This window comes from Neophocaena asiaeorientalis, unplaced genomic scaffold (assembly GCF_003031525.2).
Source record: "Neophocaena asiaeorientalis asiaeorientalis breed wild unplaced genomic scaffold, Neophocaena_asiaeorientalis_V1.1 scaffold240, whole genome shotgun sequence".
NCBI lineage: Eukaryota > Metazoa > Chordata > Mammalia > Artiodactyla > Phocoenidae > Neophocaena > Neophocaena asiaeorientalis.
In genome coordinates this window covers 3,317,829-3,342,888 of record NW_020185331.1, presented here as the reverse complement: position 1 = coordinate 3,342,888, position 25,060 = coordinate 3,317,829, and the positions used below count along the sequence as shown (strand labels likewise).

Sequence of the window (25,060 nt, the reverse complement as noted above, 5' to 3'; positions counted from 1 at the left end):
TCAGCTAAAATTGTTCCCCTTCAGAAAAATACAAAAATGATTTAAGAATTTGCAATTGTCAAACCTCATTTAGAAAATAGATACCAAATCTGTATTGGGGTGACTTCATAGCCTGGGAAGTCTTAAACTACTTATCTTTCTATAAATAATAACACAAATAATTCCAGAGTTTTTGTTTCCCCCAAACCACCTACCGTGGAGTCCCACTGTTTTTTATTGTATGCAGCCTCCAGTTTTTCAGTATTTCACTCCAAGTTTATCTCCCTTCAGATGTACGAAGGAAATGTGAAAAGCAGAGTTAAAATTCAAATAATAAACCAAAAGGGTCGCCTTCAGCATTTCTATTTTCTTTCATGAAACAAATCTTTTTTTGGGAAATAAATCTGGTTTGTATATTTATCTTGAGCAAGGCATGTGTATTTCAGAATAAATGATCAGCAGTGTCTAGTTGGATAAATAAGTTTACCCACTAAAGCAGGTTCTATGATTGATGTTTTATTTCTATTTGTATATTATAGGCATTCTGATGAATGGCAAAACATTATAATTCTTTTATCAAATTATCTTTGACTTGTCAGTTGTATATCTTATACTGCTGTTTAAAAAGAGTGATGTAGCCCTATGTGTGCTGATGTTAAAAGATCACTTAGGTCTTTAACAGCAGCAATGTTTTAAGTTGGGGAAAAAAGCAAAGAAGGAAAAGTATATAGAGATGGTCCCATTTGTGAGAGAAAAGGATATGTGTCTATGTTAGAAATGACTAACAAAGGGATCCCTGAGGGTGGAGGATGGAGGGGAAGAGAGAGACTTTTCTTTTTATACCCCAATATAGTATTTGATTTTTTAAGAAGATCATGTTCATGTATTACTTTTTAAATGTTCTTTCTTTTTTTTTTTTTAAAGAGAAAATCATCTGTGTTGGCTTCCTAGGGTTGCCATAACAAATTGCTATAAACTGCGTGGCTTAAAACAACAGAAATTTATCATTTCACAGTTTCAGAGGCTTGAAGTCCAGAATCAATGTGTTGGCAGGGCCGTGCTCTCTCTGAAACCTGTGGAGAAGAATCCTTCCTTGATTCTTCCTAGTTTCTGATGGTTTGCCAGCAATCCTTGGCATTCCTTGTCTTGCAGCTGTAGCACTTAAATCTCTGCCTCTATTGTCAAATGGAGCTTTCCCTTCATGTGTCTGTGTCTGTGTCTCTTCTCCTCTTCTTATAAGGACACTAGTCATACTGGATTGAGTCCATCTTAATTTAGCTAATTGCATCTGCAGTGACTCTTTCCAAATAAGGTCAAATTCTGAGGTACTGAGTTAGGACTTCAGCTATCTTTTGGGGGGGGACAATTCAACTCATAACTCTGTTTTTGATGTTGATATGGCAAGGAGATGGGTAGGTCAGTAATTAAAGCTATGGCTGTTTCTGAGATAACCAATTAAGACTTTTTTTTTAGCCTCAGAAAAAATGTTAAAAGCATGGAAAGAAATGGAAGAAAAGGCTATCCACTATGCTGAGGTAAAATCATTGAGCTCACTTTGTGTGCTTATTAATTCCTGAGGGCTTCCTTAGAAATTGTCTGGTTTTGGTTTGTAGAGTATTTTTCATGTCTTTCCTGAATATCAGCCAAATATCTAGTCGATACTTTGTATATATAAAGGGAAGTACCATAGTGGATGAAAACCAAGGTTTTGGGCAAAAGAGACTAAATTGAAGTCGCACTGAGCTTCAGTTTCCATATGATATTATAGGGACTGTACCTTTTTTAAATAGGGTTATACAGATTAAATGGGAGTGAATAACAGATGGTAGTTATCACTGTTATTTTTATGACTGGTTTTGATAGGATGGCTGGACATCCTGGTTTACCTGGGACAGTTTCAGTTTATACCTGTCTTGCCATAATTATCAATAATACTCTCAAAATTATGCTAGTTCGGACAATAAATTATATGGTCACACTAGTTATAAATCATTCTCTAGGTGGCAGATTCCTTCCTTATCCAGTACATCTGTCTGTGGTCCCACTAAGTTGTTGCTCTTCTTGATGCCAGCACTTCCCTGAGGACATGGGTGGGGCAGTTGGTATCCTGGGTTGGGGAATCCCATGTCTTTTTCTTTCTGCATCCTTATTCAAGGCAGTTGGGAACAAGAGGCAATGAAAATCATAGAACTGAGATGCAGTGGTTTTGATGGCCACTTTTTCTTGTTAGTGACACTTTTAACTTTTTGCTTCTCAGGAGGAAAAAGAAAATGCTAGTAGTCTACTGTTGTCAGGAGAGAAAAGAGAGAAGCCTAGGAATAAGTTGGGGCTCATGTGAAAATTACATGTCATAATCTGAAAGATAAAAAGGGTTCACCAAAATCAGTGTTTTGCATTAAATCACTTAGTTCTGTTACTGCAGCAAGTCATTCTCTGAGTTCTTTGTGTTGTGTGGTGGTGAGCCTGTCATTTCTTTTGTGTTTCATCATATTTTAGGTGGGTGTCATTGGATACCTGGAGGATCAGATAATGTCCCTGCACACTGAAATCATGGAGCTACAGAAGAGCCCCTATGGACGACGTCAGGGAGACTTGATGGAATCTTTGTAAGGGTGAACTCATGTTGTTGGTGTTGGTGTCTGTAATTTTTGGTAGCAGATTATTCGTTCTTTGTATTTCTGGCAGATTAAGTCTATATGTGATTCTTTTCTGCAGTTTTCCTTTCCCCAAATATATTGGCATCATATTTAAAAAGGAAGCTCTTTCTTAGTCACAGGAAATTTTGGAAATAACTCTTTGGGTTGATCTTTGCTTTTTAAATCGAAGCATCTTTTCATATGAGTGTTAAGAAATTTTCAAGTATTCTAAGTTACAAACTATTTCCCTATTTACCATACTTCTGGATCAAGGAAGATATTGTCTATTAGATTCCCTAAATAAGGTTAACCTCCTAAGTGTTTTGATTAGAAACTTGAGATTTTTTTCTCTAATCACAGGTCATAATTTTTTCCCATTTAAATGTTTCTGGTGCAAGGATATTATATATGTGATAGTAGATCAGAGCAGATATGAAGTATTAATATATTAAACTTTGCATCTTAAGATCTTGCTTATTACCCAGTGAAATGCTCTGTAAAATATTCATTGGCAATATGTACTTGCTTTAAAATGGGATCATTACTCTATTCAAATAATGTTGTTCATTTCAAGTTGGGGATTATTAAAGTCATTAAACTATCTTCACATATAGAACCTTTTTTTTTCTTTCATAGGGAACAGCGTGCCATTGATCTATATAAGCAGTTAAAGCACAGACCTTCAGGTAAGACAATTTTTCACAGTACACAAAGGCATTTTAGGAAACCATCACTAGCAAATCTAGGAGACTGGATTTTAAATAAGCTGCAGAATAAATTCCAGTTTTGGTATTGCCATTGAGATGTTTATGGTACAACAGCTTTTAAGTTTGTGAGAATTTAAGAAATTAGGAAGGCAAAGTAAGAAAATTGAAAGAGAAAAAACTTTAAAAGGAAGTGAAAGAAAGGAATGAAAGAGAAAAAAGGAACTCAAAGAAGGGAAAGAGGAAGCAAGAAAATGTGTGGAAAGACGGGAAAAAATAAGTGCTGCTTAAAATTAAAGAGATTGGAAAGAATTTGATATTGTGTGTTCAGGTGTGGAATGGGCAGAGGGATGCCCATGTGGTAGGCCAAAGCATTTACTTTGAAAATGCCTTCATCTGCACATGGTCACTGATTGCTTATTTCATTGGCAAAACAATTCTGTTGAACATCTGCTGAATACAGAGCATGTTCTGCTGGAAAGAGCACTGGATTGAGAATCGGAAGGCTTGAATTCTAGATAGGGCACTTTACTGACCAAGTGACCTCAGGCAAATAACCTTTTCTCCCTGTATCTCATTTCCCTCTTCTGCAAAATGGGGTTGAAACCTAGCTTTCCTAACTCAGTGACTGTATGTGGCAATGTATTTGAGAGGATGTTTGTGAAAGTGCTTTGAAAACTATAAAGTATTATGTATGTGCAAGATATTATCCTTCAGTTAAAAACTGATTTGTTTTGAAGGGTTATAGAAGAAATAAAAGGTGAAGTCTGTGCCCTAATTTGCTATATACTGAAATTAAAAAAAAACAAACAAAACCCATAAGTTTTACACCTTAAAATTTACAAACACATGCAAATTAATATACATCTTAAATTGTATTTAACAAATATCAAAATCTCCTCTATGTTGGTTTTTATTGTAGTGGAATTTGTTCAGTTAATTTCTACATTTATGAGGTACGTATACAATAGGCATCTAACCCTGACTGGAGGTCAGGGTTGGTTAGAGGAGGTTTCCTGCAGGAGATGATATCTGAGATGAGCCTTAAAGGATAAGTAGCAGTAGCTCAGTGAAAGGAGGTAGGCTCTTGCATATGTAAGTATAATGGGTAAAGACATATACATGTAACAGCATGTTTGAGGAGATGCAGCGTGACTGGATTGTAGTTTCAGAAGGAGAGATGTGGCTGGATAATAAAGGATTGGTATGTCATAGTAACGATTTTGGATTTCATCATGTTGGCAAAGAGAAACCCTAAAAAGTTTTAAGCAGGGGAATGACATGATCAGATTAGCATTTTAGAAATACTGCTCTGGTAGCATTGTGGATAATGGATTAAAGGGAGGCTGCGCTAGAGATGCTCATTAGTTATAAGGTTGTTGAAGTAATCATGGCTCAGGATAAGGTGGGTCATTAGCTAAGGCAAAGAGCCTGAACTGTGGCAGTGGGGTGAAGAGGAGGAGGGTAAGGGCAAGAGAGAGATTTAGGAGGTAGAACTGATAGTATTGGGTGATGGATTTAATATGGGTGGGAGTAGATGGGGTAGAGAATCATGGATGCCTGCCAGGTTTCTGGCTAGAGCAGCTGGGTGCATGGTAGGACCACTCACCATAATAGGAAGTATAGGAAAATGACAGACTTAATGGGAAAAGAACATGAGTTCATTTTTGTACATGTTGATGTTAAGGTGTCAGTGGGACATTCAAATAGAGATGTCTAGTAGTATTATATATGTATATATGTATATATGCATGTATATATAAACATACATACATATACATGCATACACACACACACACAGAGACGTGTACATATATATATGGATTTAGTAGAGAAGTCCAGGCTAGATATTTAGCTATTTTGAGAGTAATCAGCCATAGGAATAAAGTGATCATCTTGAAAAAGTATGTTGAATAAGAAAACCAAGGATGGAATCATAGGGAATACCAACATTCAAGAAATGGCTAGAAGCAGAAGAGCCTACAAATATTGAGAAATGGCTCAAATTTGTAGCAGGAATGATATTGGAATAGGACAGAGAGAGTTTCAAGAAGAAAGTGATCAGTAGGGTGAAATGCTACAGAGATATGGGTAATAAAAATGATAATGAAAATATTCACTGGACTTAGTAGTTTGGATATCATTGGTGATCTTGGTAAAATAACGGCCTTTTGGGAACAGAAACCAGATTGTAGTTGGCTGAGGAGGGAGCGGGACAGGAGGGAATGGAGAAGTCAGTCTAGATCAGCAATTCTCAAAGTGTGGCTCATGAACCCCTGAGGATTCCTGAAACCTTTTCAGAGGAGTCAGTGAGGTCAAAACTGTTTGCATAATACTAGGATGTTATTTGCCTTTTTTACTATGTTGACATTTTCACTGATGCTGCAAAAGCATTGGTGGGTAAACAGCTTGCACCTTGCTTAGCATGAATGAAGGCATGAGCACCAAAGTATGCTAGTAGTCATTGATTTTCACTAACATGCATTCATAGTTTAAAAAAAATACCAGTTTTATTTAAGAGTGTCCTTGGTAAAGCAGTAAAATTTCTATTTAAATCTCAACCCTTGAGTATATGTCTTTTCAATATTCTGTGTGACAAAATGGGAAGTATTCATAAAGTGCTTCTGCTACATACTGAGGTATGATGGTTGTCTTAAGGAAAACCACTTCGGCGGTTGTTTACATTGCTGTTGACCAGCCTCTTCTTTAATGGAACACCATTTTTACTTGGAACAGTGACTGTCAGAAAAACTACGGTTATTCAGATTTGGTTATGAGGCAGATATTTTCTAAAAATTAATGGATCATACCTATCACTTGAAGGAAAAAAACCAACAGTATTGTCAGTGATAAAATTCCATGTTTCCAGCAAAAAATTAAAATGTAGGAAAATGTCTATCCATCAGCTGAAATTTATCAGCTTCCCAATACTTAAATGCTTTTCTGATAAGATTGGTGGTGATATTAAAAAGATTTGCAAAAATTTAAAACAATGCCAATGCTCTCACTAAATTTTGAGGGGGAAATACAGTTATTTTGAATAAAAATGTATTAATAGATGAGTTTATTGTTATTTTTAAATGAATAAATTAATATTTTTGTATTTCTCAGTTTAATTCCTGAAGAACACTTTGGAGTTGTTAAGAAATTTTGAGTGTAGGTGTCCTGAGACCAGTAAGTTTGAGAACTGGTTATCTAGGCTGTTCTTTCCAGAAGCTTGGCTGTTAAGGAAAGAAGAGAGGTGAGCAGCTAGGAGGAGATGAAGAATCAAGGGAGGTCAGTTTTCAGAAGAAAGACTTGAGCTTATTTATGTGCTTGGGGCCAAAAGCCTGTGGAGAGGGAAGTCTCTGAACAAGTTTGAGAGGCTGACTCCAGAGAATAGTAGGAAGGTTTGGGCTTGTTGCCACTGATAATTGCCGGGGGCGGGGAATGTGTGTGGATACAGACACTTATGTGGGTATAGGGGTTGGAAGGTGAGGATCTTACTGCTTTATGTCCTCCTATCCCGAAGTAAGAAGTGGGTTTATCTGTAATTGAAGAGGTGTGACGTCGTAGATTTAAGGAGTATGCTAAAGATTTTTGAAAGCTGGTGTGTGCAATGGCAGATGTTGCTGATCCAAGATATTTATTAAGAATCCAGAGCAGGGCTTCCCTGGTGGCGCAGTGGTTGAGAGTCCGCCTGCCGATGCAGGGGACATGGGTTTGTGCCCCGGTCCGGGAAGATCCCACACGCTGCGGAGCGGCTGGGCCCGTGAGCCATGGCTGCTGAGCCTGCGCGTCCGGAGCCTGTGCTCCGCAACGGGAGAGGCCACAACGGTGAGAGGCCCGCATACCGCAAAAAAAAAAAAGAATCCAGAGCAGAAGTGAAACCCTGTGAATTAGTAGTTACAACAGAGAGAATGATAGTATAATTTTTTTTGTTGGTAGTGGTTAGTAGCTTGGATACAGAAACTGATAGAGCAGGTGGTTAGACTGATGTAGGGTTAGGATCTTGCTGACAGTAAGAGGACAGAAAAGTTGAAGATATTGACAAAAAAGTGATGTAAGTGATAAAGTTGTGGTTAGAGTAAAATATTGAAATTTAAGATTTCAAATAGAGCAAGGCTAATTTTTTTTTCTTTAATCGATATTCATTACTCTCTTCTGGCCAATGAATCAGATATTGCAGAAGAAGGTATATAAAATTCCATCCATTGACTCAGTGGATTAACTTTCCACAGTCATTGATAACATTTGTTTGGATTATTTTTATAAAAACTTTGCAGTAGCCATGCATATCACAGGGCCTAGAAATAAACTTGCTATCCAGATAGCTTCTTTGAACTGATAGTCACCTTGAGTGACAAACTAGTTGTGACAAGAAGTTTTGTCTATTGTTGGGGCTTATGTAATCACACTTGAGGTATGGTTTTTGGTGTCTTTTCCAGTTTAGAGTTGCCTTGAGACTTTTGTTCAGCTGAAAATGGTGAAAACCAACTTTCTTCATTCTTTATATTGGAGTAGGTTAAAGTTCTGAGGTCTTTGACCATCTAAAAGAGCTAGTTATATGGGAAAGCTGTTGGGCCTAGCCCGTGGAATTTATGAAGAAGTGCTGTTTGGAGAGGAGCCTTTTTGGAGTCTCTGTATCTGGTTGTTGTTGAGGGAGAGACAAAGAAAAAGATGTGTGGGGAATCAAGTTGAGTGCTAGGCGAGGTCTTTGCAGTGCTAACAAAGGACAACTTTTTTTAAACCTTTCGATACTCCTTTCATAGTAAAATGTGGGTAACAACAGTAGCCATCTCACAGGACTCCTGTGAGGGTTAAATGAGAAAATTTTAAGTAGAGAATAGCAAATAATAATAATAGTTTTGCATTTGAAACTAATGATGAGATGGCATCTATAACGGTAGAACCTACTCACTGTGACCACACAGCCATCCCATTTGAGGACATTTGTCAGCTGCCAGTTTGCTTTAAGATTTCATACTACCCTCAAACTGAATTTTCAAGGTGTCTACAGGTCCTTTTATTAGTGCATCAGATTTGGCTTAAGTTGGTCACCTTTTTTCAACGTTTTCATAGGTATAAACAGGTGGATAAACATGAAATTCCAAGCAAGCCTAGCTGGGATTCCTTCCTTTAAGTCAGTGAAAGTTTGATGAATTGTCTTACTGCTTCTAAACAAATTATGTTAATCATCCAAGAAAAAATGATCTCTTGTCCAGAAAGCTGCATATGTGTCTGGGGCTTGGGTTAGTATGGGTTAAGGATAGCCAAGATGATTCTTCTTAAAACTGAAGATACAGTGATAAATCTGTATATACATTATATACACACAAACACACAGACTTCATTTTTAGTTATATGATTATTTATAGATATATAATCTTAAAATCTTTTATCTTAATTTAGCTTTGAAATTAAATGGAGATGTTAATTAAAACTAGTTTCAGATTTTTAGGAATTTTTTTGTTTGGAGGCTGATATGTTCACGCAGAAGAGAGGTTATACCTACTGACTGAGATCTTTTATAGATCACTCCTACAGCGACAGCACGGAGATGGTGAAAATCATTGTGCATACTGTGCAGAGTCAGGACCGGGTTCTCAAGGAGCTGTTCGGTCATTTGAGGTAGAAATATTGTTTTCCTTACTGTTGAAAAGCCAGGATACTTTTATCATGTTCCTTTCAAAGTGTAATACCCTTTTCTGGTAAATATACTAGAACCAGGAAGAGTACTGGCAGTACATTGGGAACCCTGACCACAGCTGCATGCATTTATGTGTCCTGTTTGTGTGCATTGCTTTGCAGATCAGTCATTAAATCTATGCTGATTGTAATTCATTCCCCCAGCTGGGTTTGGGAGTATGGGGTACAGTCTTGGGGGATGTATAAATGTCTGACACAGATTTTACCTCTCCAGCAAGTTGTTGGGCTGTAAGCAGAAGATTATTGATCTACTGCCCAAGGTGGAAATGGCCCTCAGTAACATCAAAGAAGCTGACAATACTGTCATGTTTATGCAGGGAAAGAGGCAGAAAGAAATATGGCATCTCCTTAAAATTGCCTGTGTAAGTAATTTTTAATGAATTATGTAATATGACATTGATTTGCTGTTACTCCCTGCAAAAGGGATTTTTATCAGCATGATCTGTGTCCTCTTGAAGACATGTGTATTTTTTTTTTACATCTTTATTGGAGTATAATTGCTTTACAATGGTGTGTTAGTTTCTGCTTTATAACAAAGTGAATCAGTTATACATATACATATGTTCCCATATCTCTTCCCTCTTGCGTCTCCCTCCCTCCCCCTCCCTATCCCACCCCGCCATGTGGTCACAGAGCACCGAGCTGATCTCCCTGTGCTATGCAGCTGCTTCCCACTAGCTATCTACCTTATGTTTGGTAGTGTATATATGTCCATGCCTCTCTCTCGCTTTGTCACAGCTTACCCTTCCCCCTCCCCATATCCTCAAGTCCATTCTCTAGTAGGACTGTGTCTTTATTCCTGTCTTACCCCTAGGTTCTTCATGACCTTTTTTTTTCTTAAATTCCATATATAAGGACATGTGTATTTTATGTTGGGTTGATGCTCATGTTCTTTGCTTGGTGTCTCCCTAGCAATTCTGATACAGGACTTCATGATCATCTTTCATTATCTCTCTCCTTTCCGGTTTCCTGTTTTTATACTCCCCTCAACCCTAGACCACTGTGGTATCCCAACCCAATTTGGGGGTAGCTGTGCCTGACTAGATTTAAAAAACCAGTCCTTTGTTCAACTGGAGGGTTTTTTTCCAACTAAAGTAGAATAGAAGGATAGATACATTTAGTTTTAGTCAATGAAGAAAGGGGTCAAGGACAGGATAGTTAATAGGGGTGTGTAAGAGTAGAGATAGATTTATACAGAAATAGTCTGGTTATGCATAAAAGTAGTGATAGAAATGTTAAGTCTTAGGAATATGAATGTGTGGAGGTGCTTGCCTGTAATCTTTTTTTTTTTTTTTCCTTCAGACACAGAGCTCTGCTCGGTCCCTTGTAGGATCCAGTCTAGAAGGTGTAACCCCTCAGGCATCAGCATGGCTGCCCACAACTTCAGCAGAACGTGAACATCCTCTGTCATGCGTGGTAACTCCTCAAGATGGGTGGGTTCACTTTGTTAAAATAGATAGTTGTATTTTCAAGAGCAGTGGTAGGAATGAGGCAGTAGAGTGCAGTGGTTAAGACATATTCTTCACTGCCTTATAGACCAGGATTGAATCCTGATTGTCTTTTTGTAATAACCTTATACAGTTAACTTGACTCTTTTAATGTTCACATTTCCTTACCTGTAAAATAGGAAAATTCAGCTAGACGGTGTATATAAAATGCTTGGGAAGTGAATCTTCAGCAAATCTTACTTCTTATTAGCTCAGTCCAGGTTCTAAGTTCTTTATCTGTTATTGGCTTATCAAATCTTTTAGCCAAACTATATTCCTCACTTAACCATTTATCTCTGAGAAATTATGCTATCTTTTTGAAGTTATCATTTTAGGGCCCTTGATCAACCCTCTAATGGAATTGAGTTTAATCTACTCATTTTATAACTTAGTATTTCTAAAATGACTTTTTTCAGTGCCTTAAATCATTTTTGCAAATAACTCAAGTTTGAAGTCCTATATTTTCTTTTAATTCCTACTCTTCTGCTAAAAGCTGAATGACTATCCATTTCTGTTATTTTTCTCAGCATAAGATGTGCCATATCCAGAGCCATTGGCTCTTTGCTAGCTTGTGTATTGTCACTTTTCTCACAACTCATGGAGACCTCTATAATACCAGCATTTCCTGGAAGCTCTGCCCATAATTAGTTTTGCAGAGGTGCAGCCATGTAACATCACTGCTCAGGAGGTCATGCAGTTGCACATTCTGTACTCTGCTTTTTATGAGAGAAAAGCACATGGCAGGAAGGCAAGCTGATACCAGGTATTTTATCTTCTTAAAGAAAGCAAGTTCCAGGGTATATCTCGGGGTCATTATACATTTGGCCCATTGTAATACATCCACAGCTACAGCATAGGCTATAATTAATTATATGGACTTGAAGAAATATTCCATTAATCAGAATTGACACAAATAACATTTAATACCTTTTTGCTTTCATTAAAGGCATGTAGGTTTATTAGGGGATACAAATGGTTGCAAATGTTACCTCTGTACAAGTGATTTTCAATGTGAGGTTGTGGTTGTTTGCAAAAGTATATTCAACAGGAATTTTTAAATACATTTTCCAGTAGGAATACATTATAAAGGAAAACTTCAAATGTACCTGCGGTACTTAACCACCAAGGATTGGGAACTGTTGGCCTCAGTTTTTCTATCTGTTGAATAAGCTGAATGAGAATTTAGTTCTAAGCTAATAATGACTATCTTCCATGGCTTAGAACTGATTCTAGTCGGGTAGGGACTGAGGGTTAGTAAAAGGTAAGGATGGAGGCCATATGGAAGAGGGAAGTGTAGAAGGTGGAAACCAAATTCAGGATTTCCTTCAAATACAAACTTCAGGGATAATTCTTGGTTCTGGGCAGCTCCCCTGTCACAGGTTTCTTCTGCTGTCCTCAGGAATCAGCTTGCTTGTTTGCTTTCTCATTGCTGTCATCTGTATTTTCCAAACAGTTTTTTTCACCTTCCCTGATATTTGCAGAAAAGATTGTACTTTTGTATCTCCTCCCCTACATGTGTATCTCTGAAGTAAGCATGCTGATGTTTTTACTACTTATAAGGAAAGGGAAATGTTTCAGAAACAAAGAGATCTTTCATCTAGCTGTGCCACAGGATCTCTTTTTTTTTCCCCGCAGTGAGCATTTTCAGGGGGAAAATGTTGTATATAAGTGCCACTTATATTTTAGAGGAAAATCAGATTGCAGTTATAGTGGACTCATTATTATTAGAGCTGGGCAGAGGCAGCAGCTTGGAGTAACAGGACTCTTGCCTCTGGGTGGGAGGGATGAGGAAACTGAAGACTACAGGAATCAGCCGCATTGGGTTGCAGGGTTGCAGTGTTGTCGGAAGGGCAGAATCATCCTGACCCTGAAGACCAGAAAATAGAGGAAATTCGTATGCCTCTTTGCTTTCATTCCACAGGGAGACTTTAGCACAAATAATAGAAGAAAATTTGAACTGTCTTGGCCATTTAAGCACTATTATGCATGAAGCAAATGAGAAACAGGGCAACAGTATGATGGTAAGTTTTATATGGATACGGATGTCTGTTTTAGGTATGTTGGGTGCAAAGGATTTAACTTTCCATGCTAGATTTATCTGGCATTTGGGATGCAGATGGGGAATAGAAGTCAGAGGAAAGAGCATTTGAGGAATGCTTGACCTCAACTCCCCATCTTCTCTTATTCATGGATATACTAGGATTATGTCATCAGTTATCTTCAACAATAGCATTTTTGGTCAAGTTAAATGAGTAGTGAGCTTTCTTTGCAGTGTGACCACTGAAATCGAATGGTTTGTACTTTTTGCTTCAGCAATCAATTTTCTCCAATAAGATTGGACATGATGGGCTTCGCTGGTGGCACAGTGGTTGGGAGTCCACCTGCCAATGCAGGGGACGTGGGTCCGTGCCCCGGTCTGGGAAGTATTCCACATGCCGCGGAGCGGCTGGGCCCGTGAGCCATGGCTGCTGGCCCTGGGCGTCCGGAGCCTGTGCTCTGCGGCGGGGGGGGGCCCCGGAACCCCAAAAAAAAAAAAAAAAAAAAAAAAAAGATTGGACATGATTTGTACTGTAATTCAAATATAGTAACTGCTGTATGCAAAATGAATAATGTTAATATGGTTATAATTTATAGAAGTGTTTATATGAAGATTTGGTTACTGTGAATTATTGATTTGTTAAAACTTGGAGAAACTACAATAAAATGTTTACTGGATTAACTTTCACTACATTTAGTCTTGATGTTAATTCTTTGTTATTTCCTCTTTAATTATTTGCTTCAAATATTTATAAAAACTCTGAAATATTTTTTTTAGTTAGCAAAAAAGGTAAACTAAACTCTTTAATTGCAACTTATTTGTACTTTTGGTTTTTCAACTTTTGATTATAAAATGTCCAAATATACAGAAAACTTGCAGAAATGAACACCCATATACCTACCACTTTTAGTCAATATCTAATTGTATCTTTTTCATGCCTGGTTTTAGAATCTTGATTGGAGTTGGTTAACAGAATGACTTGCCACTTACTGACCCAAACGTATGAAGTTGTTGCTGCAAATGTTGGAAGTTCGTTTTTCTCTTATGAAACCATTCTTCAGACACCCATCAATGGAAGAAATGACTATGATCAGAAACTACACATGATTTCACAGTGCAATATTTTGACTGGGTAATTTTAATCTCTGAACAGATAGAATTTAATGACTCAGTGGACTTGTTTAAATACTACAGCTACTTAGGAGCATCGTTGGAATCCATTTGTCTTCAAACTTGATAAAACATTACTTATTTAACTTGACTATCTTTCAACATTTAACTTTTGGGCATAAGGCCAAAGTAATGTATACAGAGAAGAAAATCTCAACTAACATGTATTCTAAGTAAAAATTGTTTGCCTGTGTTTCTGTGGAAGAGACTGTTTGCAAGTAGAATTGTACTTCTTGAAGAATAAACCCTACCTCCTTGTGTTGCACTCAACAGTGCTTTTCCCGGCATCATAAGGAGTTAGTTTAATCCCATTTTCAATTTCAATCCCAAAGGTACATTTGACTGTATCCCTTTCGTACAGAAGGGATTGTGCATCTGTGCCTTTAATACCAGTTGATTCTTTCAAATCTTGTTAAGTGTGCTATGTGTATATGTATTTAAGATGTACATTTAATAATATCAAAGAAAAGATGCCTGTTAATTTATAATGTATTTGAAAGCTTATCTATGTTTTAATTTGTATAAATGGGTCTTTTGTTTAAGGACTCTTTCATGTCTTGTCATATAAATTTATAGAGGTCTATACTCCTGATCTGTAATTCCAAAATCCAAGAAGCTCTGATAACAAGGTTTTTCATAAGTTTGGTGACAGAATTCACCTGCTTGCACATCCAACGTGAACTGACATTGAATCTATCCCATTTAGTGTGAATATTCTTTTTTTTTTGCTGTAGAAATATTAACGTGTTTGCTTGTTTGGGGGTAGGGTGCTGCCACAGACCCTGCCTGGGGTTTATGTAGTATGGTATATGCACTGAATTACCTTTCTAAAAATCTGAAAATTTCATAATTCTGAAACACCTGGCCCCAAGGGTTTCAGATAAAGGATTGTGGATCTATCATCTGTTAAATAATTTAGAAGGTGTTACTTGTTTAAAGAAAAATGTGAAATTCTTTTGTATTCTAGACAGTTTTTCACTTTGTGTATTAAATAATTTTTAAATTACTTTTTGAACCTCTATTCACTAAAATCAGATTATAATAATTGAATATGCTTTGGGAAAATGTGAAGATTCTGTGAAGCAGAGTTGGAGCACAGAATAACATAATGGGCTCTCATAATGTACTTTCCTTAGGAATGAAACAGGACTTATGGTAAAGACAGTATTGGGTAGCTTCTTTAATATACTCTTTTCTCCTGAGATGTCCTATCAACACTATCCATATCTAAAAACTGTGCTCATACCTTGCCCTATAAACTGCTGTCTTAGTTACACCATCCCCATTTTTGCTAGTAGTGTCATTTTCCCAGTCATCTAAGTTTGAGACCTTGGGGTTGTCTTCTCCTAACTCTAGTTATCTGGTACTACTGTTTCTCTGAATATGGACATTCTGACTACCAGCTGTTAAAATAGGCAGTCTCTCTCTTGCTTCTCCGGTTCTAGAAGGTTTTAATCAATAAACATTTATTGGGTACCTATTGCTTGGAAGATATTGAGCAAAATGGGAAGATCAGAAAAGTTAACACAGGCAGTACAATAAGAATGTTTATGTGGAATGAAATTATTGTTAAAGGATTTTTTAAATGATCATGTGTTTTTCTAAATATCATTGTAATAACTGATAAAAGATCTGGTAGAGGGTGGGACCATTTTTGTGGTTTGTGGCTGATATGATCTCAGGCTAGCCTGATCTGTGTGATACGTAAGGGCAAGTGGTGTGAGTCAGAACAGTCTTTTATAGTGCGAGCACCTCAAATTTGCTTATGATACATGAGTTGAACACTATTTATTGGCTGACAACTTTTCAGAGTTAAGTGTCAGTTGTGCATTATATCCATTTCATTCCCTAATTCAAGCAATATTATGAAAAACTAAGAGAATCCATCCAGAAAACAGAGGCTGGACAAGTTATTTTTTATTCTCTTTGCTTTTTATCAGTTAAAATAGCTAAGCTCTGCAAATAACATTTATCTGGTACAGACACGGTCCCATACATTCCTAGGTAGTAGAAGTCAAATGAATGATACGGGTAAGTGCATTTATTGAAAGGAGAAGGTACGGTGGTCTGGGAGGGCTTCCTTTAAAGAAGATTTTAATTGATTCTATTTACCTCTTCCCATTTCCACTGTTACTACCATTGTAACCTTGGGCCTGCAGTTTCCTAACAACTTGGCTTCCCTGTCTCCTGTCTCCACTCTAAGCCATTTTGTAGACTCACTGGCCCTAAGGTACTGCTTTCCCATACTTCCCTGCCCAAGAGGTTACAGAGCTCTCCATCCTTATTCTACCTTGTCCAGTTGTGGTCCCACTGCTAGCCTTTCAAGGCTTACACCGTTACTGCCCAACCTCTTCTAACATGCTGCCCTTATTTCCTTTGTATCCATCTTTCTTACTCCCATCTACTCTTTCACTTTGTCCTTTCTGTTTCCGGTAATACATGCAGATAATGCATAATTTAAAAGAACAGAAAAATATGTAGTGAAAAGAAAGTCTGTCTCTATTCTCTAGCCATCCAGTTTTCCCTCCCTGCAGAAAAAGTGCATTCGAGCCTTTCAAAATCTGGGCCTAGCCTAGCATCCCACTCCTTTCCATCACACAGGCTTCAAGGAAGCTCAAATGCTCATTGTCTTCAATCTTGCCGGAGGACCCTCCAACACACACCCACGTTTACTGCTTATTAGTTTGTTCTTATTGCTTGGATGGCTTTCATAAAGCCCTCACTGGATCAGCATTCTGGCACGTTAATAGGTGACTGCACAAGAACACGCTGACCAGTCCCTTGTCTCAGAGGCCCTCTCCGTTCCTCTGCCTCCTTCCTTACTCCACATTGCCGATTTCCCGTCTCTTCCGGAGCAGGAAACCAGCAGTACACAGTAGAGAGCCCACGTACCTTCGCGCGAGATAGCTCGGCGGGCGGCGGCAAGAAGTTTGTCCCGTCCGCTCCCCGTCTCTAGTCGCGGGGCGAGCGCAGCGTCGGTGTGCGTGTTCGCGCAGCCGCAGTGCCCCGCGGGTGGGCGGGGCCGGCTCTTGGCCGCGGTTGGTGCGGCCCGGGTGGAGACTTCACGTGCACGCGGGGGGCGGTGCGTCACTGATCGGTGGGGCGCGGCCGAGGGGTCGGCGTCCGTCCGGAGTCTGCGGCTGGCCCCCTTTGGCGACGGGGAAGCGGGCTCTGCGAGGAGGGAAAAGAGGCACAGACTCCTCAGCTCGGCCTGCGGGAGGGGGCCAGGTCGCGGGAGGGCGAGGTGGAAAACGGAAGGTGGGCCTGTCACTCACGGGGCTGGGGCCCCGTTCCTTCCTCATCCAGGAGGAACTAGGATGAATATGACTCAAGCACGCGTTCTGGTGGCTGGAGTGGTGGGTCTGGTGGTTGTCCTCCTCTACGCCTCCATCCACAAGATCGAGGAAGGACACCTGGCCGTGTACTACAGGTGAGCGGCACGTGCAGTCAGCTCAGGTTCTAGAGCAGGTAGAAGGGAGACTCCCATTAGAGTCTAGGAAGTTGTTCCCTCTGCGGTGTCAGGGAGCTCTTTCCAGTCCTAGGAAGTGACTTTTGTTGCAGCTCTAGGGAGAGTATGGGAGCTGTGGCAGGCTTTTGCAGAGCATCCTCGAGGTGTTGAACAGTTTCAGTGCTATGTACATTGTGTGCAGAGGTTAAGACTCCCTGCAGTTGTTCCTAGTAGTCAGTAAATTCAGTCATTTGCAGAAAAAAATGAAGGGTGGAAGGCAGTGGTGACTCCACCTGTGGCTGAAGAAATGGATAAATCATTGTTAAATTCCATACAGCTGTACTGGCCATTAGTTGCAGCTGTAGGTGCTATTTAGAAACTCTGGTCCTGTTTGTGGTTGTTCCTTAGAATTTTTTTTTTTTTCCCTTTAAAAAGTCCTGGTGTCTGGTTTGGGCTTGTAAGGCCATTAAGACCATGACAGTTGTTAAATTCCTGGACCTTGGGAGACAAACACAGGATTGTGACAGATACATCCTCCTCCCACCTTTCCCTGTCTTTTCAAGTTGTGGAAAGCAGTGGTGTGGAATGTGTTGATCTCTAGCTGAGATGAATAGCTTTTCCTTCAATGTAGTTACCACCTGTTCTTTTGATATAGACAGAGGACAGTTTGGAGAAATTGCGATAACGATGTATTTGAAAGAGCTTCAACTTTTTGCCGGCTTCTGTCATCCCATAAAACCAATATTTCTACTTTTAGATCCATCCTGAGTCTTAGAAACAGTCTTCCCTGTGAAGCACTAATTTCAAATACAATTTTAGTGATATATCTTAGCAGGTGGTGGGTCTGGCATTTAAAAAATGGCAGATTAGTCTGTATTTCCATCTAGTTCAGCATTGTCTTCCTGATAGTAAACCCAAGAACATTTCAAGGTATGGCTCAAAAAATTAGGGCTGGACCTCAAACAGTTCATCTTCTATTAGCTATTTGTTATGCATTGTTTGCAAACCTATATATATTTTCAAGATAGGAAGGTAAGTTATATTAATTTACTATTCATTATGTAAAATAGGACTTCTTTTTTATATTTGCCTCCAAATTATCTCCTTTTTATAACTTGCAAGATGTGCCTTCATGTTTCTCACATTTCGGAATTTGGTGAACAAGTCCACACATATCTATTTGTAGTCTTATCCCCTCACCCTTCATCTTTCCGTGCTAATTTGTTGTTGTTGATTTTATAGAGTCTTTATGCCCCCAGTATTTTTTAATTTGCTCCAAATAAGTTTCTTTTTTGATTTAAAAAAATTGTTTAAATTGTTAATTTACAATGTTGTGTTTCAAGTGTATAGCAAAGTGATTCAGTTATACATATATATATTTTTTTGTATATTATTTTTCAGATTTTCTATTACAGGTTATTACAAAATATTGAGTATAGTTCTCTGTGCTATACAGAAGGTCCTTGTTGTTTACCTATTTTATATATAGTAGTGTGTACGTTAATCGCCCCCAGCATTTTAATTGCTTTGTAGGTAGATTAAAAGAATCTTGAGCATCAGAAATTTTCTCCTTCCTTGAAAGTTTGTGTTATCTATTTTTTTATTCAGCCTGGTGATTAAATGTATTGTGTTTTGATCTGGCTCACGCTATGTACAATTAAAGTACATCAACTGAGAGCCATTCGAATTTTTTTCACAAGTAGTTCTCAAAAGGTTAAAGACCAAAGAGAATCTTTATACCTGAGAGTGGTGCTGGAGACCCAGAGGTATGGTTGGTAGAACTTGTGAAACAAGGTGTAGCATGGGCAGTTTAATTTGATCTTTTCACTTTTGTAGGTGTGGCAGATATTTTAGGGACCAGCAGTTGTTCATCATTAGTAACTCATATTAGGCTTTAGTAGATCAATAGCATGAGTAAGAGTGAATATTATAGCATTTTAGATTTGGAAAGAGAATTTCTCTTTTTATAATCTTGTCAAATTGAAACATCTTTTTGCAGGGGAGGAGCTTTACTAACTAGCCCCAGTGGACCAGGCTATCATATCATGTTGCCTTTCATTACTACGTTCAGATCTGTGCAGGTGAGTGATTCCTAGGGAAGCCCCCACACTGGATAGACAGGTGCGAGCGGAACAGTGACTACATTCATGGGTGGAGATAGAATTCCTCATTTCTTAAGCTAATGGTAGTATTTACTTAATTGTAGGAGTTAAAAGTTCAGAGTACAGTTGTCACAGCATAAGTTATGGTTTTGAACCACCTCACTCTCTTGAGGTATATTAGAAGTATGAGCTAGGCGGCTTGGAAGGACTCACTTCTCCCATCTATATAGTGGTATGCAGCAGGTTTTGTGTTGCTGCTGTCAAAATAAAAGCAGGACTTTGAAACACAACTAGAGATATAAACCAGTGATAACTTGGTTTAGAATGGTGTTTGGTTTCCATAGAGGCAAGCTCCTGGGCTACTGTTAACATGGAGGATCTGAATTTTTATACACAGCTTCTCTGCTTCACATTTTTGCCTGGAACATTAAGCATAATTATATGTGGAACATTAGTGAGTGTTCTATTTTGACAGCATCCCAGAATATCTTAAATAAGCGGCTGGTTCTTGAGAACAGACACTTAGTAAATATCTTTTGAGGTAACAACATGACAAAACAGGATTAGATTGTTACTACTTTTTTTTTTTTTTTGTGGTACGTGGGCCTCTCACTGTTGTGGCCTCTCCCGTTGCGGAGCACAGGCTCCGGACGCGCAGGCTCAGCGACCATGGCCCACAGGCCCAGCCGCTCCGCGGCATGTGGGATCCTCCCGGACCGGGGCACGAACCCGTGTCCCCTGCATCGGCAGGCGGACTCTCAACCACTGCGCCACCAGGGAAGCCCAGATTGTTACTACTTTTGCAGGCACTGTGTGATTATAAATCTTTGGATTCAGAAGTTTGTCTACTCTCCGCTGCTAATTTTTCAGGGCTCGGGAAAATTCATGTATTTAATCTTGTAATTTAAAGTCTAGGCTTCCTGCTAAGTGAGATTTTCATTATGAATACTTAAATCCTCCAGATTTCCCTCCAATTCCCTTTTAGATGGCTTGGGGCAAGAATTGTGTCTGTTAAAGTGAAGTATAGTGTTCTTCCCCTAGTCAGACTGATTTCCATATTGTTTTCCCATATTTATTTTATTCACTCTTGCCTAGGCTGATGCTATTACCTCTTCTCTCACCATCTCTCTCTTTATTCCTTATTTCCTGTCTAAATCTTGCCAGCCTTTTTAAGGCTCATCACAAATCCTTCTCCTCCTCTTCCATAGCCCTTAAAGTCTGTATTGTAAATTTTGGCCCTTGATCTTATTTCCTTTAATAATGTTGTATTGTTCTCTTAAGTTTTTGTGTGAATTTTTTTTTTTCCAGAAAGTCTCCAAGCTTCTTGAAGGCAGGGGTCATAACACGTTTATATTTCTGACCTTTCTACTTGTGGTGAAAGTTGTTAAGTTGAGCTGATTTCTCTGGAAGCGGTATGGTGTAGTGAACATGGGGCCAGAAACCTGTAAACTAGGTTCTGGCTCTGCCACTAATTGTTTACATGACTTTGCAGAAATCACTTAACCATTCTAGACTTCAGTTACTCCTCTGTGAAACAAGGGGTTTTATTTGCATGAACCCATCAACAGCTTAAATAGTCTATATTGATGTTATCAATGGCATCATCAGACCCTTAGAGATCAGGGGCTTTTTTAGACCTTGTTCAAAGCCAGGCAGATTTGTCTCTGCCTTCTTGGAGCTTAGTATGTTGAGTCATACTGATGCAGAGATATATAAAAGAGATACAGACAATAAACAAATAGATTTTAGAGTTTAATTACATATATAACAAGTGAACAGTGTGTGTGTGTGTGTGTGTGTGTGTGTGTGTATTCATACATATACACACACAAACACATAGAGTGATAAACTGTCATAAAAAATGAAAATGAGGGACTTCCCTGGTGGCGCAGTGGTTAAGAATCCGCCTGCCAATGCAGGGGACACGGGTTCGTGCCCTGGTCCGGGAGGGTCCCACATGCCGCGGAGCGGCTGGGCCTGTGAGCCATGGCCGCTGAGCCTGGGCGTCTGGCGCGTGTGCTCCGCAGTGGGAGAGGCCACAACAGTGAGAGGCCCGTGTAAAAAAAAATAAAAATAAAAATAAAAAAAAAAAGATTTACTGCTGGAGTCAATGTGACTAAATAGAAATGGTCTGTCTTTATATGTGAAACTAACGTTCTAGGAAAGGATTATATTAATAAAACCCTTTTAAGAAGTTGTTTTCATAAGAATGAGATAAAGAAACTTATTTTTAGGAAGTTTTGGAGCACATTAGAAGACATAGCTTATATAAACAAATGGCTTAAGAGACTTGGCATTTGAAAGGAATATTTAAGAAGCATCTTGGGGAACTGTGAGATCCCATATATGATGTAAGAAAAAAAAACTGTTTAGAAAAATATAAAAACCTTCAGCCTTTAAAATATATATTTATATAACAAAACCAAAGACTTTTAAAATAAACATTCATACTGGGGAAATTTTTGAGGTAATATAAAAGAAGTATAAAAGTACATGGAGATAGGATGTTAAATTGAAGATTTAACATTTGAACTCTTTCCTAGTTCTACTTGGTTTGAAAATTGACTAGAGAATATCCTTTAGGTTTAAATAGGAATGTATATTTAAAGTTGATTTGGAAGTTGAATATGGTGAATGTTTTGAAGGAAATAAAATAAATTGAGCTCACCTCTGTCAACTTCCCTCACTCTACCTACATCCTGTCACTAATGTTTACTATCACCCTTTTAACCCCAGACTTAACATTCTATTCTTTTTCCTCCTGGAATTTTATATGAAACTAGTTATCAGATCCCTTCTCTATTGTATCTCCTGGGTTGAAAGCTTTAAATTTCCATGGCCTTTTCTACATTAACCTAAATAAATTACTATTTTAGCTTCCCAGCTGGTTTTCTTGCCTCCAGATATGATAGATAATGAGAAGCACAACACACATAAGCAAAGGAATGAAGGAAAAGTCCTATTTTTGAAAGGTTTGTTTGTGGCTGTGTGTAAGGTGGACTAGGGGGAGCACAAGCGCCCCAGCAAACATTCAGGACCCTCTGCCTAACATCATCATGTTCTCTTCTCAGAGTTTCACCTCTCATCTATATTGTCCCTTCTGCTCCAGGCAAGCCAACTGCCTCCTGACACCTATACACATAGTTTGTCCTCAACTTTGTGTATTTGCATAGATACGTATTGAATTTAAGATGCTTCTCTGCCTTATCTGTTCTTATTTCTCCTTCTCTAGACTGGGCTTATAAATATTTCACAGAGCTTTTCAAATGATTATTTTACTCTATCACTTAATACCTAACAATTCAGTTTATACTCTGTTATTTGTACCTGTTATGGATTGCTTTGTAAGGATTTTATCTCCTGTGTTGGATTGTGAGCTCTTTGGAAACAAGGACCATGCTTCTTTTTCCCATTGTATTCCATAAAGTACTATGTTGCTGTGGGCTTAATATGGTGCAGTGTGCCCAGAATACACTCATTATGTGCTCTCCTGTTGGAAGCCTTCAAGTGCAATAGGGAGTCATTCTGGATCCGAACCAAGTTGTGACAGGGGCAGAGTAATTAAGTACCAGATGGTTGGTTCACAAGGAGGAAGCAGTGCTGATGGTGGCATTTATTTTAAAAAGGAAATTGAGAGACTGTCTGAGAAATCTCTAGGACCTGAACTAAAATATTGACTATAGCTTTAGAGGAAAATGTTGGTGTTGAGCTCAAGGGCCCCTCTGAGTTGAAGACTGCTTGTATGCCTATAATAGTTATCTTTTGCCTTCATTGTAACCATTAATATTAGCAGTGGAATCAGAGTTCAGAGTACAAATCCTAGCAGTAGTATCCTTGTGGGTAATCCATGTAGTTTGCAGTCCCAGGCCAGCTCCATGCAAATAAGGGACTGACTGAGAGATTGAACATGGAAACTTTCAGGTTGAGTATTGAAGCTTTCCTGGTGCATCTTGACTCAGACATTAACTGTAAAATATTCTGTCTCTAGTCTTTCATGTTTGCCAGGATACAAAAAGAGATTGCTCTGATAGCTAATTTTGGGGGACTAAAATTGTAATGGAGCTCTCCCGTACGTACCTTTCAGCAGTTCTCTAGAGATTTTCCTTTGGGACCAGTGGTTCTTTGATGATATGTGTGCTGAGTATTGATGAGATATTTTTTCCTCCCCAGACAACACTGCAAACTGATGAAGTTAAAAATGTGCCTTGTGGAACAAGGTAAGTGTTCCCCTTGCTTACCAACCTCCCTTTGGTTCAGATGTATTTTCTGTTCATAAGCTGTGATCACTTAAACATCTTTCAAATAGGCATCGTAGTAACCCAGGGGGATTTCTCTTCTGAGCATTATTTGAGAAAAGCCCTGTCTCCAAATAGGACCTTTCCATCTTAGCCATTTTAAACTAACAGTAGATAGTTTAAAATGAAATCAGCTTACCTTGTCATCTGTAGTATTAAATGCCATCTAATTTAGAGTTTCTGATTCAGTAGATCTGGAATGAGACCCGAGAATTTGCATTTCTAGCAGAAGTCCCAGGTGATCCTGAGCTGATCTGAGGACCTTACTTTGAAAAATCACTGCTGTATAAAGTTTTGGGGCAAGAAAGGCAAGCAAGGCCCAAATTATTTTTAGAGTATAATCAGTACATTGAATTGTATCAGAAGAAGAGTATAAAGTTCAGTGTATGTTTTAAATCCTGTATTTTAAATGACCAAAATATCACAGAAATGTTCTTAAAGAGGGAGCAAATTCTCTCTGTTTTAAGTTAACGTATTTGATACAAGTTCTCCCTAGGTCTATCTGTAACTTTTTGATAGATTCCCTTTAGAGATGACTCAAAATTGGCAGCTGATGAGATGTTGGGTAAATTTTATTTTTATCTTCGTGCTTTCATGTATTTGTCAGATTTTTTTCAGTGAGCAGGTATTATGCTTTTTTATCAGAAAAAAAATGTTGTTGTAAGTTGGTAGCAAGGCTTAGTTGTATAGTTTCAAAATTTCTTAACTTCATGTATCTTAAATTGAGGTTCACATGTTCCTCAGGGTCTGTGCTGGTAGGCCAGGAAGTATAGGAAGCCATTAATTAACAAGACCTATCTTTCTGGAGTGTCAGTTTTACTTCAAGGTTTGGGGGAAGATTCTTCTTTTCATATTAGAGTAAATACAGATGAAAAGTAGATTAAGATAAAGAAGGGAATCCAAAGAATTTCAGCCTGTGGCTGGCCTCCATACCTCTGGGGAACCACTTTACCTGATTCCTTGATGGAGAAGTTTGAGAAGTGCACTGCCTTAGCTGTTGGCTTCATTTAATAAGGGCAAAGTGCTAAGCAGCTCTAGGTTATAGGTGTAGTCTTCCTGTGAGCTGACTTTGATCACAGCAGTTACGGAGGTGAGCTTTTGGTTATGAGAGAGCCAGGTGAGTGTGTGCAGGGTCATTTGAGTAGTGAGCAGTGAGGTCAGTTTAATCGATCAGTAGTCTATGTCTTTAGATTTTCCTTCTAAATTTCTATCATGTGGGATTTGTTTGATGATGTAGAATTAATCTAGGAACATAATAGGTTTGTATTTGGCTCACATTTTTCCATTTCTCTGTTTTTAGTGGTGGGGTCATGATCTATATTGACCGAATAGAAGTGGTTAATATGTTGGCCCCTTGTGCAGGTATGGTACCCATCTATTCTGTTATAGTTATAATCAGAGTGTCTGTAACTGAGAGATTCTCTAAGGAATAGGAATAGATTCCCTAAGGAAAGTTTTTTGACCTCATTCATTTCTGATATATATTAAAAAAAATAATCGCTGGAATATTTTC

At 38.5% G+C, this 25,060-nt stretch overlaps 2 protein-coding genes across 6 annotated transcripts in view; both read left to right on the top strand.

Moving 5' to 3' along the window:
* Positions 1-14,708, top strand: part of CHUK (component of inhibitor of nuclear factor kappa B kinase complex) — a 34,649-nt gene extending 19,941 nt beyond the window's left edge. Inside the window, exons 14-21 of one of the 2 annotated variants that reach the window (XM_024734936.1) lie at positions 1,453-1,514; positions 2,476-2,585; positions 3,252-3,301; positions 8,833-8,929; positions 9,222-9,369; positions 10,310-10,423; positions 12,416-12,515; positions 13,481-14,708. In XM_024734936.1, the coding sequence (XP_024590704.1) occupies positions 1,453-1,514; positions 2,476-2,585; positions 3,252-3,301; positions 8,833-8,929; positions 9,222-9,369; positions 10,310-10,423; positions 12,416-12,484 (650 nt within the window). In that variant the 3' untranslated portion in view covers positions 12,485-12,515; positions 13,481-14,708. Of the gene's footprint in view, positions 1-1,452; positions 1,515-2,475; positions 2,586-3,251; positions 3,302-8,832; positions 8,930-9,221; positions 9,370-10,309; positions 10,441-12,415; positions 12,516-13,480 lie in introns of both variants that reach the window. The other variant, XM_024734935.1, reaches the window with a different exon arrangement.
* Positions 14,709-16,708: 2,000 nt separating this feature from the next.
* The window catches only part of ERLIN1 (ER lipid raft associated 1), a 41,052-nt gene continuing 32,700 nt past the window's right edge, over positions 16,709-25,060 (top strand). For 2 of the 4 annotated variants that reach the window (XR_003001807.1, XM_024735042.1), the window contains exons 1-4: positions 16,956-17,132; positions 19,150-19,231; positions 23,423-23,469; positions 24,848-24,909. Coding sequence is in view for 3 of the 4 variants with exons in the window: in XM_024735042.1 (XP_024590810.1) it covers positions 17,020-17,132; positions 19,150-19,231; positions 23,423-23,469; positions 24,848-24,909 (304 nt within the window). In the remaining variant the exon portion in view is untranslated. Of the gene's footprint in view, positions 16,785-16,955; positions 17,133-19,149; positions 19,232-23,422; positions 23,470-24,847; positions 24,910-25,060 lie in introns of those variants that run through there. The other 2 variants (XM_024735039.1, XM_024735041.1) reach the window with 2 other exon arrangements.